Genomic DNA, 17,531 nt, shown 5'->3' with positions numbered 1-17,531 from the left:
TTACTAGTGCAACAGTTGTTGGGGCAGTTTTGGCCCCAACTCTAATCCCCCACCTCCTCTCTACCCTATCACTGCAGGCCCAGCATAGCTCCTTAGCAGAGTTACCAGCTCTTAGTACAGCCTGCTCAGCTTGCTCAATTTGAGATACAAATCACATATAGGCAAAATAAAACCATTTAAACCATGTTTTATTGAGGCTTGTGCTAAAGCACAAGGGAGACAGTATGGGAAGCTGTTCATGGCAACAGATTTGTCAGGTGCAGTGATACCTGCTCCTGCTGACCTTGGGCATCTTTAGCCATCAAATAGCAATCTATGTACATAAAGACAGAACACACAAAAAAAAGCTAAAAACCATCCCTTTGGGGAAGGGTTTGGACCCCCTTCTATTCTGTTTCACAAGGAGTCTTGTTTTTTTTTTTTTCCCCCCCGTAGGGAAATAGTATTTTGAACATATAATCTGGATATTAGGGTTGCTTAATACCACCACTTGCATTGTTTAGAGTTGTAAAATGTGTAGTTAAATAAAGATTGCAATGTTGTTCATTTTCTTAAATATAAGATTTCAGGATTTTAACCTGACTTATTTGATATTTGTATTTATATCTCTTTATATTAAAATTTTGAATCTTAATGAGTTAGTATAATCACTTAGTTGCTCCATCATTCAATATCATAATTTTAAAACAGTATCATTATTACTTCTAACAGTAAAACTACTGAATTGCAGTTTTTGAGGTTTCTTTTTTCTTTCTTTTGCAGCCCTGGGAATCAAACATAAGGCTTCACTCATGCTAGGCAAGCATTTTACTACTGATCTGTTCCCTCCAGCCATAAGGTTTCTTTGTGGTTCATTTGTTCCCTAAGATATATTCCAGTGGGATATATAGTCAAAGTGCTATATTTTAGGGACTGGAGTTGTGACTCACTTGCCTAGCATAGGTGAGGCACTAGGTTCGGTTCTAAGCATCACATATAAATAAATGAATAAAATAAAGGTCCATCAACATCTAAAAAATTTTTTTAAATGGTGTATTTTCTTTATTTGTTTATTTGGGACCCAGAAATTGAATCCAGAGGCATGTAACATCCCCAGCCCTTTTTTATATTTTATTTATAGAAAGGGTTTCACTAAGTTGCTTTAGTGACTTGCTAAATTGTTGAGGCTGGCTTTGAATTTGTGATCCTTCTGTCAAGGCCTCCCAAGCTGCTGGAATTATAGGCCTATGTCACAGCACCTGGCCAAAATATGCTGTATTTTAAAACCACTTATAATAACTACTTTCCGTGTGATTATGGCACAAACTGGTATGCAATGGGTTATTGGTTTGGGTTTATTTTAAATTTTTAGAAATTGTACTTCCATTTTTAGTGTTTTTTTTTTTTTTTTTTCTTTTTCGGTTTAATTTTGCATTTTGACTATTTTGCAGGTATCACCATCCAATATCTGAACAAAATAGTAAATCTATTGTGTGCTATGCAAGGAATAGGTGTGACTATAGGGCATGGTTTTTTTGAATGAAGTGAACTGCTAATATATTGGGTTTGGGAATTGTGTTCAGGGATTGGTAAAACAGAAGTATTTAGGTATAGGTTAACCTGTTATCATTATTTGATCTGTTTTTTTGTTTATTTATATTCTGGTACTGGGGATTGAACCTAGGAACACTCTACCATTGAATGACATCCCCAGCCCTTATTTTTTATTTTGAGACAAGACCTTGCTAAGTTGCTGAGGCTGTCCTTGAACTTGTGATTCTTCTGCCTCAGCCTCCCCAGTCTCTGAAATTACAGCTGTGTGCCACCAAGCGAGATTTAAGTCCAGTTTCCATGACCATTTGTTACTATATTGCTTTTTTTAAAAATTTGAAGTATAGGATTTTTTAAAATCATATACAAAACCGTTACATGTTTCCAAAATGAAAACTATATTATAAGATAGATTCACAGAAGTTTGGCTTCTGTCCTTAAACATTAACCTCCATCCTCTCCCCCCATCCCCCTTTCTATTGAGTAAATGTTGGTAAGACAAATTTGCAAGTCAGATTTGACCAACTACCTACACCCTGCCCCCTCAAAATATAAACTCATTTGTTTACATATTTTAAAAAAAATTTTTTTAGTTGTCAGTGGATCTTTTATTTATTTATATGTGGTGCTGAGTATTGAACCCAGGGCCTCAAACATGCCAGGCAAGTGCTCTACCACTGAGCCACAACTCCAAGCCCCTCATTTGTTTATATATTGTTTTGACTTTTTTTGGTACTGGGGATTGAGCCTGGGGGGTGCTTATTACTAAGCCACACCTCCAGTCCTTTTTATTTGAGAAAGGACTAAGTTGCTAAGACTGACCTCAAATTTATAATCTTCCTGCCTCAGCCCTCCTACATTGTTGGGATTACAGGACTGCACCACTGCCAAATTGCTTATGGTTTCTTTTGTGTTTCAGTGGCAGAGTTTAATAACTGTGACAGTGAATGTATATGTCCTGTGAAGCTTAAAATATTTGCATTCTGGCCCTTCACTGAAAAAGTTTGCCTAATTCTGTTATGGAGAAATCATTTTCATCACTTTTTGACTTCTTTGTTCTTTGTTCTTTTTTCTTTTTTAAAAAAATAAAAGGAAATAGGGTTGGGGTTATGGCTCAGTGATAGAGTGCTTGCCTGGCATGTGTGAGGCACTGGATTTGATCCTTAGCACCACAATAAATAAATAAAAATAAAGGTATAAAATAAATAAATAAAAGCAAATATTTATATGGGGCTGGTGTTGTAGCTCAGAGTGCTTGCCTAGAATAAAGACATCGTGTCCATACACAACTAAAAAAAATTTTTTAGAAGCAGATATTTATGCTCAACATTTACTTACCTTTTACATAAAAGGAAGCATACTACAAACCCTTTACTGCATCCTGCTTTTTTCTATTGAACAATATTTCCTGAAAATCACTCTTTGTTAATCTTTAATTCTAGATTCGTTTAGTTTTCATCTCTTTTAGGCTGTGTATTTCTGCTCTTTATTTCCGGCACGTATGCTATTCTTTTTACTGTTATCCTCCTTTTTTACATATCATCGTCGATAAGGTTTGATCAAAAGCCTGTTTCTGTGTTCATGTTTATTTCCTGTGCATTTAAGTGCATTTTGTAACATTAAAATATGATTAGCTCTAATGATATTAAGGTAACTATATTACAACCTAGCAAACTATAAACTTTTATAAATTAGGTACCATGCCTTGTTCACAAAATATACTCACAGTAGTTGTCTATCAGGGTCAAATGCCATTGACCCCATGCTTGCTCTTTAGTCTCCCAATCTCAGTAATTATAAATGATGTATGTGTTTTAACAGTGTCTTTGCAATGTAAAAAAATAATGTGCTATTTAAAATATGTATTAAACAACTTTTGAGGGCTGGGGTTGTGGCTCAGTGGTAGAGTGCTTGCCTAGCACATGTGAGGCACTGGGTTCAATTCTCAGCACCACATAAAAAAATAAAGTTATTGTGTTCATCTACTACTAAAAAAAATATTAAAAAAAAAAACAACTTTGAAATAGCTTCTTTGCCTATTTCCAACAAGGCATTCTAATTAATATATAGGATTAATAGTGCTTCTTGATGTTGAAATGTTGTGTGGATTAATTAGCCCTGATATGTTGCTGTTTCTTTTGTTCTAGGTTAAATGGAAACCACCCTTGGGAGCTAGATGCCTGTGTAGCTGTTCTACCACATCAGTGTTTTGCAATGAGTGGGGGAGGAGAGCAGCCGGATATCCTCAGTGTTGGAATCCTAGTCAAAGAAAGATGGAAAGTGGTGAGTGTACTTCTCTGGAGAGTGTGTGTGTGTGTGTATGTTTGTACATATGGAGGTAAATTTTTGTGTCTTGGTAAAAATAACATTTCATTAGGCAATAATACCTACATTTTTATGTGCCTAAAGCAGTTATTTTCTTATGATTAAGTTCTGTTTATATTTGAGTCCTTAGTTTTTCTTCATAAAGTACTGTATCTTCTTAACTTCTAGTAGCTATGTTGAATAAGGTAAATGAAAGTGTACTTAGGGAAAGAACACATGATAAAAAAAAAGTGTTTGAAAGTACAATGAACTGTACTTTCTTTTAATTAAGGAAAATTGTAAGTATACATGACAGATACATGAACCTCTATGTACTTCTGACAGCCTAAAATAGTCATTAATTTATGGTTCCTCTTGATTGTTCTCTTTCACCTCCCTTTCAGAGTATTTTGAAGCAAACTTTAACCTTAGTATTTCTGTACATACTTTAGTATGCATATTTAAAAGATCAGGACTTTTTTTTTAAAACAATCATACTACCATTATCATAGCTAAAGAAGTAATAATTTCTTAATATCACAGAATAGGCGGCTTTCAGTTTCCACATTTCCCCCTTTTGTTCCCTTTATTTTTTGTAAATTATTTTTGGTAATTTGAATCACAGTCTAAATAAGGTCTGGGTATTGCAAGTGGTTTATATTACTTAAGTTTCTTTCATTTTCTAGGTTTCTGTTTATCTCTCTCTCTCTGTCTTTTCCTTAACATTTATTTACTGAAGAAACAAGGTGATTTATCTGTAGAATTTCACATTGGTTTGAATATTACTGGTTGCTTCCATCAATGTTAATATGTTTTTCTGTCTCATATATTTCATGTAAATTGGTAATTGTATTTAGAGGGTTGATTATACATGAGTTAGGTTTGTTTTTGCGTTGGGAGCCCTCTGTTTTTTCCATAAATGACATAACATAGTTTTAACTAGAAGGGCTATTTTGTGATATTAGTAGCTATTGATGTGTATTGCCTAGGTCTGTTAAATTCTTTTTTTGGGGGATAGTAGTAGTACTGGGGAGTGAACCCAGGGATGTTTTACCACTGAGCCACATCCCAGTCCTTTTTATTTTTCATTTGAGACAGGCTCTTGCTAAGTTGTCTATGGCCTTGTTAAATTGTGGAGCCTGGCCTTGAACTTGTGATCCTCCTGCCTTAGCTTCCAGAGTTGCTGGGATTAAAGCCACCATGCCCAGATCTATTAATTTTTTAGAGATTGAAAATTGCTGATATTCTATCATGTTTTTCATTTATTAGTTGAAATACACCTATAAAGAGAAATTCCCAAAAAAAAAGAAAAAAAATTTCCTATTATCAACTATTTGATTAGGAAAGCAATGCTTACTTCTTTTGCTTAGTTCCCTAGCATCCTCCAAAAGTGACCAGTGAAATTTGTTTTTTCATAAAATTAAGAATTTGTGGATTTGATGTGTATTCAGTCCATTGTAGTAACATTGTCCTTACAGATATTCAAATTGACTCATCTGACTAAGGAATACCCTTCAAGGAATACCCTGAATTCCTTTGACATGGTCCTAATGGACTATTTTTTAAAGGAATTGTTTTTGTTTTCAGTATACTTAAGTATTTTTATTGCAACTCAGTCTTTTGTTGCCCAAAGTGTTGTTCCATTAGCAGGTTTCACAAAGCCATTTTAGTGGTTTCCTTAATCTGTCAATAGATAGAAAAAAACCCTTTATCAATATATATATATATTTTTTATTTTAAACCCAGGGCCTCACACTTTGAAAGTATGTGCTCTACCACTGAGCTATATCCCCACACCCCTCTTTTTTTCTTTTTTGCAATAAAAATTTTGTTTCTGTATTACAGTATGTTTACTGATTAGTTAAATCAGTAGACTTTGAAAATTTGCTTCACCAAGTATAAAAAAAGAACCATGTCATCATCCCTGCCTGGTGCAGGGAGATTACAACAGTTGGTAATTGTTAAATCAGACATGAGTGTTGCTTTGGTTCCTAGCATTGTTCTAAGTACTGTGATAGGGCTGACTCTTCTCCAGGAGACATATCAAAAGGTAACAAACCTAGCATGGCTCTTGATTCCTGCTAATGAGAACTAATATGTTTGTGGCATTTATCCCCCAAATTTGAAAGACAGAGTGGCTTTTTTAATAACAACACAAGCTCATTATTAAGGATGGTATTTTAGTTACTTCTTGTTATATTACAAAGTACAACAAAACTTAGAGATTAAAACAGTCATTTTAATTTGCTCATAATTTTGTGGATTATAAATTAGGGACAGGTTTACTTGGGTGGTTTGTCTTTTAGTCATGTGGCACTAGCAAGATTGGTTGGTTTGGAGGATCCACTTCCAAATGCTCACTTCTGATATCTTGGGGATCCTTAGCTTTTCTACTATCCCAGTTTAGTAGTTCATTTTCTAGGAAATTTCCTATGGCTAAGACTTTTTTTTTTTTTTTTTTTTTTGGTACCAGGGATTGTACCCAAAGACACTTAACCACAGAGCCACATCCCCAGCCCTTTTTTTTGTGTTTTATTTTTAAAATCAGGGTCTCACTGAGTTGCTTAGGGCCTCAGTAAGTTTCTGAGGATAGCTTAGAACTCATGATCCTCCTGCCTCAGCCTCCTAAACTGCTCGGATTACAGGCACCTAGCCTGGCTATGGCTATGACTGTGATTTCTAAAGATGGTCACATGCATTATATTGTGTCTGACTTTTTAAAAAGTGGTTTGTATTGGTGCTTTATAATACATAATAGTTGGGTTCATTGTGACATATTCATTTGTGTACATAACACCATTTTATCACTTTCTTTCCCCTTACCTCCCTTTTTCCTTCTTTCCTTCCTCACTCTGATCCCCCTTCCTCTATTTTACTGGTGTCCCTTCTATTATTATTTTTTAATTAGTGCATTATAATTATACATAAAGTGGGATTCCTTGTGGTATATTCATGCATGGACATTGCATAATTTGATTGATTTTTTTTTTTTTTTTCCTCCTCCACCTTTTCATACTCTCCCTCCTTTTTCCCTCTTGATCCCCTTCCTCTGCTTCTTGGGTTTCCCTTCTATTTTTGAGAGATCCTTTTTTTATTGTGACTTACTTTCAAGAGACAGGAAACAGAAGCTACCAGGTAGTTAAGGGGTGTCCTCAGAACTGGTATAGTGTTCCTCTGCTCCTTTTTGTTGGTTAAAGCAGTTACAAGATTCACCCAGATTTAAGGAGGTGAGAAAATAGACTACCTCTTGATTGGAGAATGACAATGTCACATTTTCTTCTATAATATGAAAGGCCTTCTTTTTTTTTTTTTTTTTTTTTTTGCGGTGCTGGGAATTTGAACCCAGGGTCTTGCGCTTGTGAGGCAAGCATTCTATCAACTGAGCTATCTCCCCAGCCCCTGAAAGGCCTTCTTGACACTGAAAAAGAGTAAGAATGGGAGGGAGATATAATAGTGGTCACCTTTGGAAAATGCACTCTGCCACAATCCTTAATTATTTTTTAATCTGTTTATCCCCGTCTACTAAACTGCCTCTGTCTCTTAGCCTCAGAAGCATTGATAATGTCTTAGGTTTTGTCAAGCTAACAAAAAACAAAACAAAACAAAACCCGCTAATACTTTATTAATACTCAAATGGCATTATAAGAATAAACTAATGGCAAAAACATTTACTGCAGCCTATTTTTTTTTTTTTTTTATTCTGTCATTTGATAAGGTTTTCTCGTGAGGTAAAACAATAAGCCACACCTCACCAATCCATAATTAGAAGGACATTCCTTTGGAACTATTTGTGAATTTTTTGTTGTTTTAAGCAGGATCTCATTATGTTGACAGCTTGGCTGTGAGTTTTTGAACTTGATCCTTTTGCCTCATCCTTCTGAGCAGCTGGGACTACAGATATATACCACCATGCCCAGCTTATTTTCGAGTTTTTCAGATTAAACTAGGCTTTGTTTAATGGACAAAATATATATAATCATAAGCACCAATCAGGGCCCAAGAAATAGCAACATATTTAATAGAATAGTTCTGGAGCTTATTTTTTAATCCTAAACTCATCCTGTAATTCCTTAAAATATCCCCTTCCCTGCATCAAACCAAAATGAAGATAAATTATGACTCATACATGCAAAATAAATAGTTATTAAGCAACTGGGACTTTTCCAAATGCTGTGGGATATAAAGAAATAGTATAAATGACTCTGAAACTTTCTCTATAGTGGGATGGGACATTGACAATAGAAAGTTAAGCAACATGAGTTAAAAAGTAGTAGAATAATACAAGTGATATTTGAGTTATGGACTGATAAAATGATTAATTGAATGACTAAATAAATTATTTCCATAGAAATTCAGATGGTAAAGAAATTAGCATCAGTACAATAATCAGTGAAAATTCAGTGGAGAAATAAGTAGGACATGAGATGAGGCCTCTTTAGGGGTTAGGATTTAAGACCCTATGCTTCTGGTAATGACTTTCCTATGTTATATTAATCCTAGGGATTTGATAATGTGATAAGAAGATGGTCTAGGTTCAAGAAATGGAAGATACTGATTTCTTGCTATCTAACTTGAAGTATATTGCCTACTCCAGTTTCTTCAGAACCCTACAGGTCCAGTTGTCTCTAGCTCATTGGAAATTATTTATGATACCAAGACAAAATCCTGATGTTTCCCAGTTAAATTAATTTGACATCTTATTAAGAAAAATATTAAATATTTGATGAAAGTACTTAAATCAATCACAGCTTACTCTTATTTGAATGTGTAGATGTGTAACTCTGGGATAGTTTAGAATAGTTCTCTGCCTGCTCTGTGTAGCTTTTAGTTGCCTCAGAGAAGAGTCGATAGTGGTGAGAGGGATGGGTGCTGGCTCCATCTTCTGACCTCCCCTGTACGCATACACCACATTGGTTCCAGGTGAGATATCAGTTGGAAAAAGGATTTCATAGTTTAAAAAGTGTGCAAATGACTGCTTTAGAGTTAAAACAATAACTTTGAGTGGCATTTATGGAAATTCAGATACTTTATTTTTTGTGACATTTCTGATGTTTTAAAATTGTGACTGAAATAATTTCATTACTTTTTGTGGAAGAACTGTGGGAAAAGGTTTTGATGTTATTTTCAGGCTTTTTCTTTTTGCCATATACATAATTAATTTAGCAATATCAAAGGTTTTTTAATCAGAAAAGAGGCATTGTTAAATTTTATATATTTTTTCTAAATAAGAGATCTGAATTTGTTCCCAATTAGAATCTTCTCATAATTTTGAGTGTATTCTTATTTTATTTTCTGTGCAGCTGAGAAAGATTGGGGGTGGGGGCTTTGGAGAAATTTACGATGCCTTGGACATGCTCACCAGGGAAAATGTTGCACTGAAGGTGGAATCAGCTCAACAACCAAAACAAGTTCTGAAAATGGAGGTTGCTGTTTTGAAAAAACTACAAGGTAAGCTGCTTTGGATGATACACAATTTATAATTTGTATATTTTATAGACTAGTATTCTTGAACCTTGACTACATTTTCTAACTACGAATATTCTGGTGTCTGCTAGGTATAGACTTGCTGAGCATTTTTTACTTGGAAATTTTATCACTAGTTAGTAGTAATAGAAATGTGTGATTACTTAAACTAATTGTATTTTGAGAATTCCTTTTCAAGGTAAGGATGACAGAAAGTGAATTAGCAGAATCACTCTATTGCTTTAGAAAGTATTATACTAAATCTGCTATGGTAAATTTTGCTTTATTTAAAAAAATCAATCATAAAGTACCTCTGAGGTTTCTTTGGGTGTTAAAAAAATCACATTAAGGAAGTTGCCTTCAAATCATACTTCAGGATGGTTTTAAAAGAATATACTATTCTTTATGTATTCTCACTACTTCAGTTTCAGAGTATAATTCTGGCCATTTTCACTTGGAAGTCCATTGTACTACTTAGGTCCCTATGTTTTTACTCCAAGGTAAAGTAAGTTTTTTCTGATGTCAATCCAGTCATGTAAAAACCCTGAATACATTGCTAATTTGTGTTCATCTTTGTAATATGTTTAATGATACACTGTGATACTACTAATATTAAAATGTTTGATCTGAGTCAAAATTAAATAAGGATGATCATGATCATAATAAAATTATAAATCTACTTAGTAGTCATATTGAATGCAAACTTAACTTTACCACAGCATGGCAAATCAGTAAGACAGTAATAGATCGGCACCTATTGTCTCTACTAGAAAAACCAAGAAACGGAAAAGAAAGAAGAGAGAAAAAAGATGGTTTTTTATTTTTCTCACCTTTTATCCCTTTCCCCATTTCTCTTGAGTTGTTCTTAACTCAGTTATGTGGAGGCCACAAACAGGTACAGCTGGAGCCCTTTTCAAAATTGCACAGATCCCAGGATATTTGTTCTGCTCCCAGCATCAGCTTGGCCTGGACATTTATCATCACTGACTTTTCCTGTATTTGGCCCTGAGGAGATGCTTCGGTGAGGCAGGAGACAGCTTTGCAGCCCCTTTAGGAGGTTCTTCTGCCTATTTTTGCTGTACTTTATTCAGGATTTATGTGACAAAACTTAAAGATCAGTTAGTGCCTTTTATAAGTAAATCGGAGACCATTGGATATTAGTACTCTCCTTTACTTCTACTTATTTTTCCTATTATTTCCTAGTTTTTTTCTATCTGCTTCTAACCACATGATACCCTATCCCTCATAGTCCTTCATTTTCCAAAAACGAACCAGTTTTAATCTTCTGGTTTCTATTTCAATGAGGCAGTCTTGGATTCTGTTCTCTTGACTTCTTAACGTAAGCCTTCTGCATACTTATGCCTTACAATTTCCTTTTACTGATGTTGCTTTGGAATCTGGATCCTTTTGAGAACATTTTTATGGGTCTGAACTGTTTTTGCCTTCCTAAGTGACATAAAGATTTAATACTGAATGACCCCAATTAAAAGACTTAAGTGTATAAGGAAACAGTGTATAAATAGAGGCTAGCTCTTTGTAGGATTAGTTGGTCTTAAATTGATGTTCAGTTTTTGATAACTGGTATAAGAATTTGTTTTTTTTTTTAACAAGATAAAATGATATCTTATGATGAGTTTAGCCTGGATCCTAAATCTTGCTCCACTTAATAAATCAATCCTATTTCTCAGAATTCATATAATACCTTTTCTCAGATTCCCTCCATTCTCATTTATCTTTTTTGCAGTCTTTCCTGCACTGAAGAGCTCTAGTTTTAAAACTCTCATTACTGATATTTTTCTTTTTTGTTGACCTTAACCTGTGAAGTCCTTAGCATTTTATCCTGCATTTTCTTCCGAGAAATCTTTTCCATACTACTCCACCAGATTAGTTTCTTGGATCTCTCTGAAACATTCTAGATGCAACCTGCAATACTTTATTGAATCAAGCTTGGCTCTTCACTTTTCCTTGGTTTTCACAAATGTGGTTGAATGTTTTAGTCATTTGTAAACTAAACCATCTATTTTTAGGTCAAGTATTTCCATACTGAGCTGTTAGTCTCTAACCTAATAAGTAGAGCCTTAAACTCATTCAGCTTTTCTGTTTAGGAACATCATTGTTCAGAGATGAATCTATGTAACTATTTGTGTGTCTTCTTTCTCTCCATTTGTGACTATATTATTTTTATCCTTTATCAGTTTCTTTGCACTGAAAAGCCTGTGCAGAGGGGATAGTTGCCTTTCTAGTCTGTTAAACTCTTTTTTCTTTTTCTTCCATATTAAGTAAATGTTTGACAGTGATATCCTACTTATTGTTACTTTTCCATTTTAATCATCTCTTATGCTGTGTCTCAATTCATGATTGTTTCTTTTTAATAAGTCCAATTTTATTTGCAGTGCTATTACAAGATTTAAACAACTTCTGTCCTTTGACTCGGAATCACTAGTAATTCTGTAATACCTCAGGAACCATCAGCACTTAATTAAAAAATGGAATTTCCATTTTAGTCTTAACAAAATTTGGTACAAGTTTAGAATCCCAAAGTGACACAGGCAAATCTTAAACTATTTTCCCTCTAATTTTCTAAACACTATTTGAGCAGTTTAAATTCACAGGAAAATTGAGAGGTGCAGGTGTATAGAGGCATTCCACATATTGCCTTCTCTATCATACACAGCCTCCCTTATTATCAACTTTCCCTACCAGAGCAGTGCATTTATACTATTCTTGGACCTACATTAACACATCATTATCACTTCAAATCCATAGTTTGCAATAGAAAACTGTTGGGTTACTCTGTGGGGTTAACTTTTGGTGTTGTACATTCTGTTCATTTAGAGGTACTATGATATATTACAATATAAAAAATAAATACACATATTTTTCACTGCCCTAAAAATCCTCTGAGCTCTTTTTTTTGTTCTTTCTCTACCCTCTAACCCCTGGCAATCTTTTTACTATCTCCATAGTTTTACCTTCTTCAGAGTTTCATATAATTGTAATCATATGGTATTAGCTTTGTTCACTTAGTAATGTGCATTTAAATTTTCTTCACAACTTTTTATGGCTCCATAGCTCTTTTTTTTTTTTAATAATATTCCATTATCAAGATGTATCAGTTTATCTATTTACTGAAGGATGTCTTGGTTGCTTCCAAGCTTGAGCAATTATGAATAAAGCTGCTCCTAACATCTATATGCAGGTTTTTGTATGGACATATTTTCAGCTCTTTTGGGTAAATATCAAGGTAAATTACTGCTGGATTGGATAGTAAGAATATGTTTAATTTTGTAAGCAACTGCCAAACTGTCTTCCAAAATGGCTATACCATTTTGTATCCAGTGACTATAACTGCATTTTACAGTTAGCAATGAATTAGAGTAGCTGTTTCTTCTTGTCATCCCTGGCATTTGGTATTGTGAGTGTTCTGGATTTTGATCATGTAATAGATATGTAGTGACATCTTGTTTTATTAATTGGCGTTTCCCTGATGACATATGATGTTGAGCATTTTCCATGTGCTTATTTGCCATTTGTTGTTGTTGTTGTAGTTATTCCTCCCCCCCCCCCCTCCTCCTCTTCCTCTTTCTCTTCTCCTTCTTCTTTTTTCTTCTTTTGGTATTATGGATTGAATCCAGGGATACTTTACCACTGAGCTATATCCCCAGTCCCTTTTGAGACAGGGTCTCCAAGTTACTGAGGGTCTTACTGAATTGCTGTGGCTAGTCTGAAACCTGTGATCTTCCTGCCTTAGCCACCTGAGTCTCTGGAATTACACGTGTGTGTACCCAACATCTGTCTATCTTATTCAGTGAGGTGTCTGTTAAAACCTTTGGTTGTTTTTTTTTTTTTAATTGGTGTATTATAATTATACATAATAGTGGGATTCATTATGTCATGTTCATATATAATGTAATTTTACTCAATCCTTTGACCCATTTTTAAATGAAATTATTTTCTTATTGAATGTTGGGATATCAGACCTTTATCAAATAGGTCTTTCATGTTATTTTCTCTTTCACAGAGCAGAAATTTTTAATTTCAGTGAATCATTTTCTTTCATGAATTGTACCTTTGGTGTTGGATGGAAAAAGTCAGTACCAAATGCAGGGTTATCTAGATTGTCCCCTATGTTGTTAGCTTTCTTGAGTTTTTCATTTTACATGTAAGTCTATTATTGGTTTGAGTTAATTTTTGCAAAAGGTGTAAGGTTTGTGTCTAGACACATTTTGTTGCATGTTAATGTCCAGTTGTTCCAGCACCATTCATGAAAAAGATTTTTTTTCACTAATCTATTACCTTTGTCAAAGATCATTTGATGATATTTATGTGGATCTGTTTCTGGGCTCTCTTGTCTGTTCCTTTAATTTATTTTTCTATTCTTTTGCTGATATAATGTTGTCCTTATTACTATGATTTTTATACATTGACCTGTATCATGCTACCTTGCTATATAGACCTTTGTTAGTTCCAGTTTTATTGTTGATTCCTTTGGATTTTCTACATAGGCAATATTATTACTTGTAAAGAGAATTTTATTTCTTCCATCCCATTCAGTATACTCTTTATTTCCTTTTGTATTATTGCTTTACTAAGCCTTGTAGTGTGATGTTGAAAAGGAATGGTAAGAGGGGACATCTTTGTCTTTGTTCCTGATCTTAGCAGGAAAGTATCTAGTTTCTAGGGTTAGGGTTATCACATTAAATGTGATATTTGCTTAGGATTTTTGTAGACATTCTTAATCAAATGGAGGAAGTTCTTCTCTATTCCTGGTTTACTAAGAGTTTTTATCACAAATGGATGTTGGATTTTGCCAAATACCTTTTCTGTCTATTGATATGTATTTGTGAGTTTTCTTCTTTAGCTTGTTGATGTGATGGATTACATTAGTTGACATTTGTATGTTGCATTAGCTCCCTGCTAATCTGGGATAAATCTCACTTGGTGCATAATTATTTTATTCATTGCTAGATTTAATTTACTAATATATATTTTTAAAATTTTTGTATTTGGGTGCCTAAGGGATATTTCTCTGTAGCTTTCTTTTCTTATAACTTATCTTCATCTGATTTTGGTAGTAGGTTATCTGCTGGCATCGAACAGTATTCCCACTGCTTCTATCTTCTGGAAGAGATTCAGAGAATTGGTATAAGCTGGGCATGGTGGTGCATGCCTGTATTCCCAGGATACACAGGAGACTAAGGCAGGAGGACTCCAAGTTTGAGGCCAACCTCAACTACTCTGTGAGAATCTGTCTCAAATAAAAAAATGAAATGTAATGGGGAATAATTTCTTCTTTAAATGTTTGGTCAAATTTACCAGTGAAAGTACCTGCACTTGGTGTTTTTTTTGGGGGGAGATTATGTTTTTTCTTTGTTTTGTTTATTTATTTATATATAGTACTGAGGATCACACATGGTAGGCAAGTGTTCTACCACTGAGCAACAGCCCCAGCCCTTGGGGAGATTATTGAGTCAACTTCTTTAATAGATACAAATATAGGCATATACAGATTATTTATTTCTTCTTGTGTGAATTTTGGCAGTTTGTGTCTTTCAAGGAATTGCTCTATTTTATCCAGGTCATTTAATTTGGGGGCATAGAATTGTTTATAGTATTCCTTTCTTATCCTTTTAATGTCCATGTGATCTGTAGTGATGTCCCACCTTTCATTTCTGATATTAATTATTTATCTGCTTCTTTTTTTCTTTACTACACTACAGATTTACTGATTTTCAAAGAATCAGCTTTTGGTTTCGTTGTTATTTTTTTTTTTTCTATTGATTTCCTGTTTTCAGTTTCATTGTTTGCTGCTAATTTTTATCATTCCTTTTCTTCAACTTCCTTTGGATTTTTTCTCTTTATTTTCTAGTTTCTTAAGGTAGAAATTTTGATTATTGATTTTAGATCTTTGCTCTTTTCTAATTTATGCATGTAGTGCATAAATTTCCCTTAAGACACTGGTTTCACTGCATCCCACAAATTTTGATATATTGTGTTTTTATTTTTATTTATTGTAGAAGTTTTAAAACTTTTTAAATGAGGTTTCTTTGACTCATGTTTTATTTTAGAAATGTTTTGTTTAATTCCTCATATATTTTAGAATTTTCCAGTTATCTGTTATTAATCTGTAGTTTAATTCCTTTGTGTTCTGAAAGTGGACATTTTATGGTTTATGTTCTCTAAATTTGTTGAGGACTGTTTTATGATTCAGAATGTGATCTGTCTTGACAAATATTCTGTATGAGTGTGAGAAGAATGTACTCTTGTATTTTTGTTGGTTGAAGTAGTCTGTAGATGTCAGTTATATCCAGTTAATTGGTGGTAGTGTTGAGTGCAGCTGTGTTCTTATAAATTTTCTGCCTGCTCAATCTTCTATTTCTGATAGAAGAGTACTGAAGTTTCCAGTTATAATAGTGCAATTACCTATTTCTCCTTGAAGTGGTACTAAAGTTCTGTTGTTTGGTGCATATGTTTTTAAGGGTTGTTAAACACATACCACAGGTATTCTGGAGAATTGACCCATTTATCATTATCTAATGCCCTTCTTTACCTTGGATAATTTTCCTTAATTTAAGATCCACAGTGTCTGAAATTAATAAAGCTACTCCTATTTTCTTTTTAGTTTAGTATGATATATAACTCTCCACCAGTTTGCTTTAAATTTATGTCCTTGTATTAAAAATGTTTTTTTCAGCTACCTAGAAAGCCCCTGCCTCAAAATAAAAAAATAAAAGGAACTGGGGATGTTTCTCAGTGGTTAAGCACCTCTGGGTTCAATCCCCAGTAAAAAGGAAAAAAAAGGGGGGACAGCAGAAGAATGTTCTTCCCCTGTATTTCTTCCCCTGCTGGAGGCATCGCGGAATTTCCCCCAGTATTTGCCGTTGAGAACCTGATTGGACTGCTGGAGGTAAAACAGAAGTGTTGGGGTCCCCTATGACTGAGTATCCATGGAGTTTTTAGCACTCTGACTTTCCCACACCTAACTTCCAGCAATTCATCTATTTTAGTTCAGGTTTCCCTATCTTAGCAATTGTTTTCATGGTGGTTTCTGCTCTGATATGTTATGAGTCTCTGAATCTGCCTTTCTGTCCAATTTTGGAGAGTGGGGTATGGTTTGTCCTGTGATTTTAGTTCTCTTCGTAGAATACTAGTAGGTTTTTCAGTTTGTTCAACTTTTTACTTGTTAAGATGGAGTAAAACTTTCTAAGCTCCTTAAATGCAGAAATAGAAACCAGAGGTTCCGTCACCTTATTTTTTTATTATGAAAAAAATTCAAATGTACACAAAAATAGAATTATATAATGAATGTTCATGTACTCCAAACTCAGCCTCAGTAAGTATCAGCATTTGACCAGTCTTGGTGCATCTACATCTTACCCATTCATCATTTTTTCCTACCTTGCTTGAAAATGTTTTAAAAGAATTTCTGGTCACCATGTCATATGTAAATCCTCCAATACGTATCTCTGTTTGACAGATGAGGACTCCTTAGTTTTCTTAATAAAAATATTTAAATATTCTTTATTTTATAGAGTTGTGTTCCCAGCCGTATAGGGAATGCATGAGATTGAGGTGGGGGTGTCTGGAGACTTGTCAAAGTTTGGTAGACTTTGCCTACGAGAACTTAGTTGATGATTGATGATTTTGTTTAAATTGATGATTTTGATTGATTTTGATTAAGTTTTATTTATTGGAGGCTAGGATATTTTAGACACTTGAGAGAGTGGTATAAGAATGTATCATAAGTAATTTATGTTAAACATTAGAAAAATTTGGAGTATCATGGTATTTAAAAAGTGAAATAATCGCTGGGTGCATTGGCACATACAAGTAATCCCAGTGACTCAGAAGGCCGAGGCAAGAGGATCACAAGTTTGAGGCCAGCCTGGCAACTTATTGAGACCCTGTATAAAAACAAAAAGACTTGGGGATATAGTTCAGAGGTAGAACATATCTAAGTTCAGTTCCTAGTACCATTAGAAAAAAATAAAAAGTGAAGTAAAATCTCCTCTGGTGACCAGTTTTAATGTTGGCAATAAAGCCCATATTCCCAGTTTGTGTTTTTTTAATTAATATGCTGCACAATTCTGGTTTTGAGTTTGTAGAAAAATTGAGTAGGAAACAATTCTTGAATACTCAGGCCCCCATCCTGTTTCCCTCTATTATTAACATCTTGTATTGTTATGATATATTGGTTATAATAATGAACCAATATTGATACATTATTATTATCT

The 17,531-nt window shown here is 34.1% G+C and overlaps 1 protein-coding gene and 1 pseudogene across 4 annotated transcripts in view; one reads left to right on the top strand and one right to left on the bottom strand.

Annotated features, from left to right (window-relative positions):
- The window catches only part of TTBK2 (tau tubulin kinase 2), a 162,793-nt gene that overhangs the window by 50,935 nt on the left and 94,327 nt on the right, over positions 1-17,531 (top strand). For 2 of the 3 annotated variants that reach the window (XM_079127766.1, XM_079127765.1), the window contains 2 exons: positions 3,678-3,813; positions 9,135-9,282. In XM_079127766.1, the coding sequence (XP_078983892.1) occupies positions 3,745-3,813; positions 9,135-9,282 (217 nt within the window). In that variant the 5' untranslated portion in view covers positions 3,678-3,744. Of the gene's footprint in view, positions 1-3,677; positions 3,814-9,134; positions 9,283-17,531 lie in introns of those variants that run through there. The other variant, XM_079127767.1, reaches the window with a different exon arrangement.
- The window catches only part of LOC306654338 (ubiquitin-associated protein 1-like), a 91,328-nt pseudogene that overhangs the window by 7,968 nt on the left and 65,829 nt on the right, over positions 1-17,531 (bottom strand). The window lies entirely within an intron of this gene.

Source organism: Sciurus vulgaris, assembly GCF_902686455.1.
Source record: "Sciurus vulgaris genome assembly, chromosome: 2".
NCBI lineage: Eukaryota > Metazoa > Chordata > Mammalia > Rodentia > Sciuridae > Sciurus > Sciurus vulgaris.
This window is presented reverse-complemented; position numbering and strand designations above follow the sequence as displayed.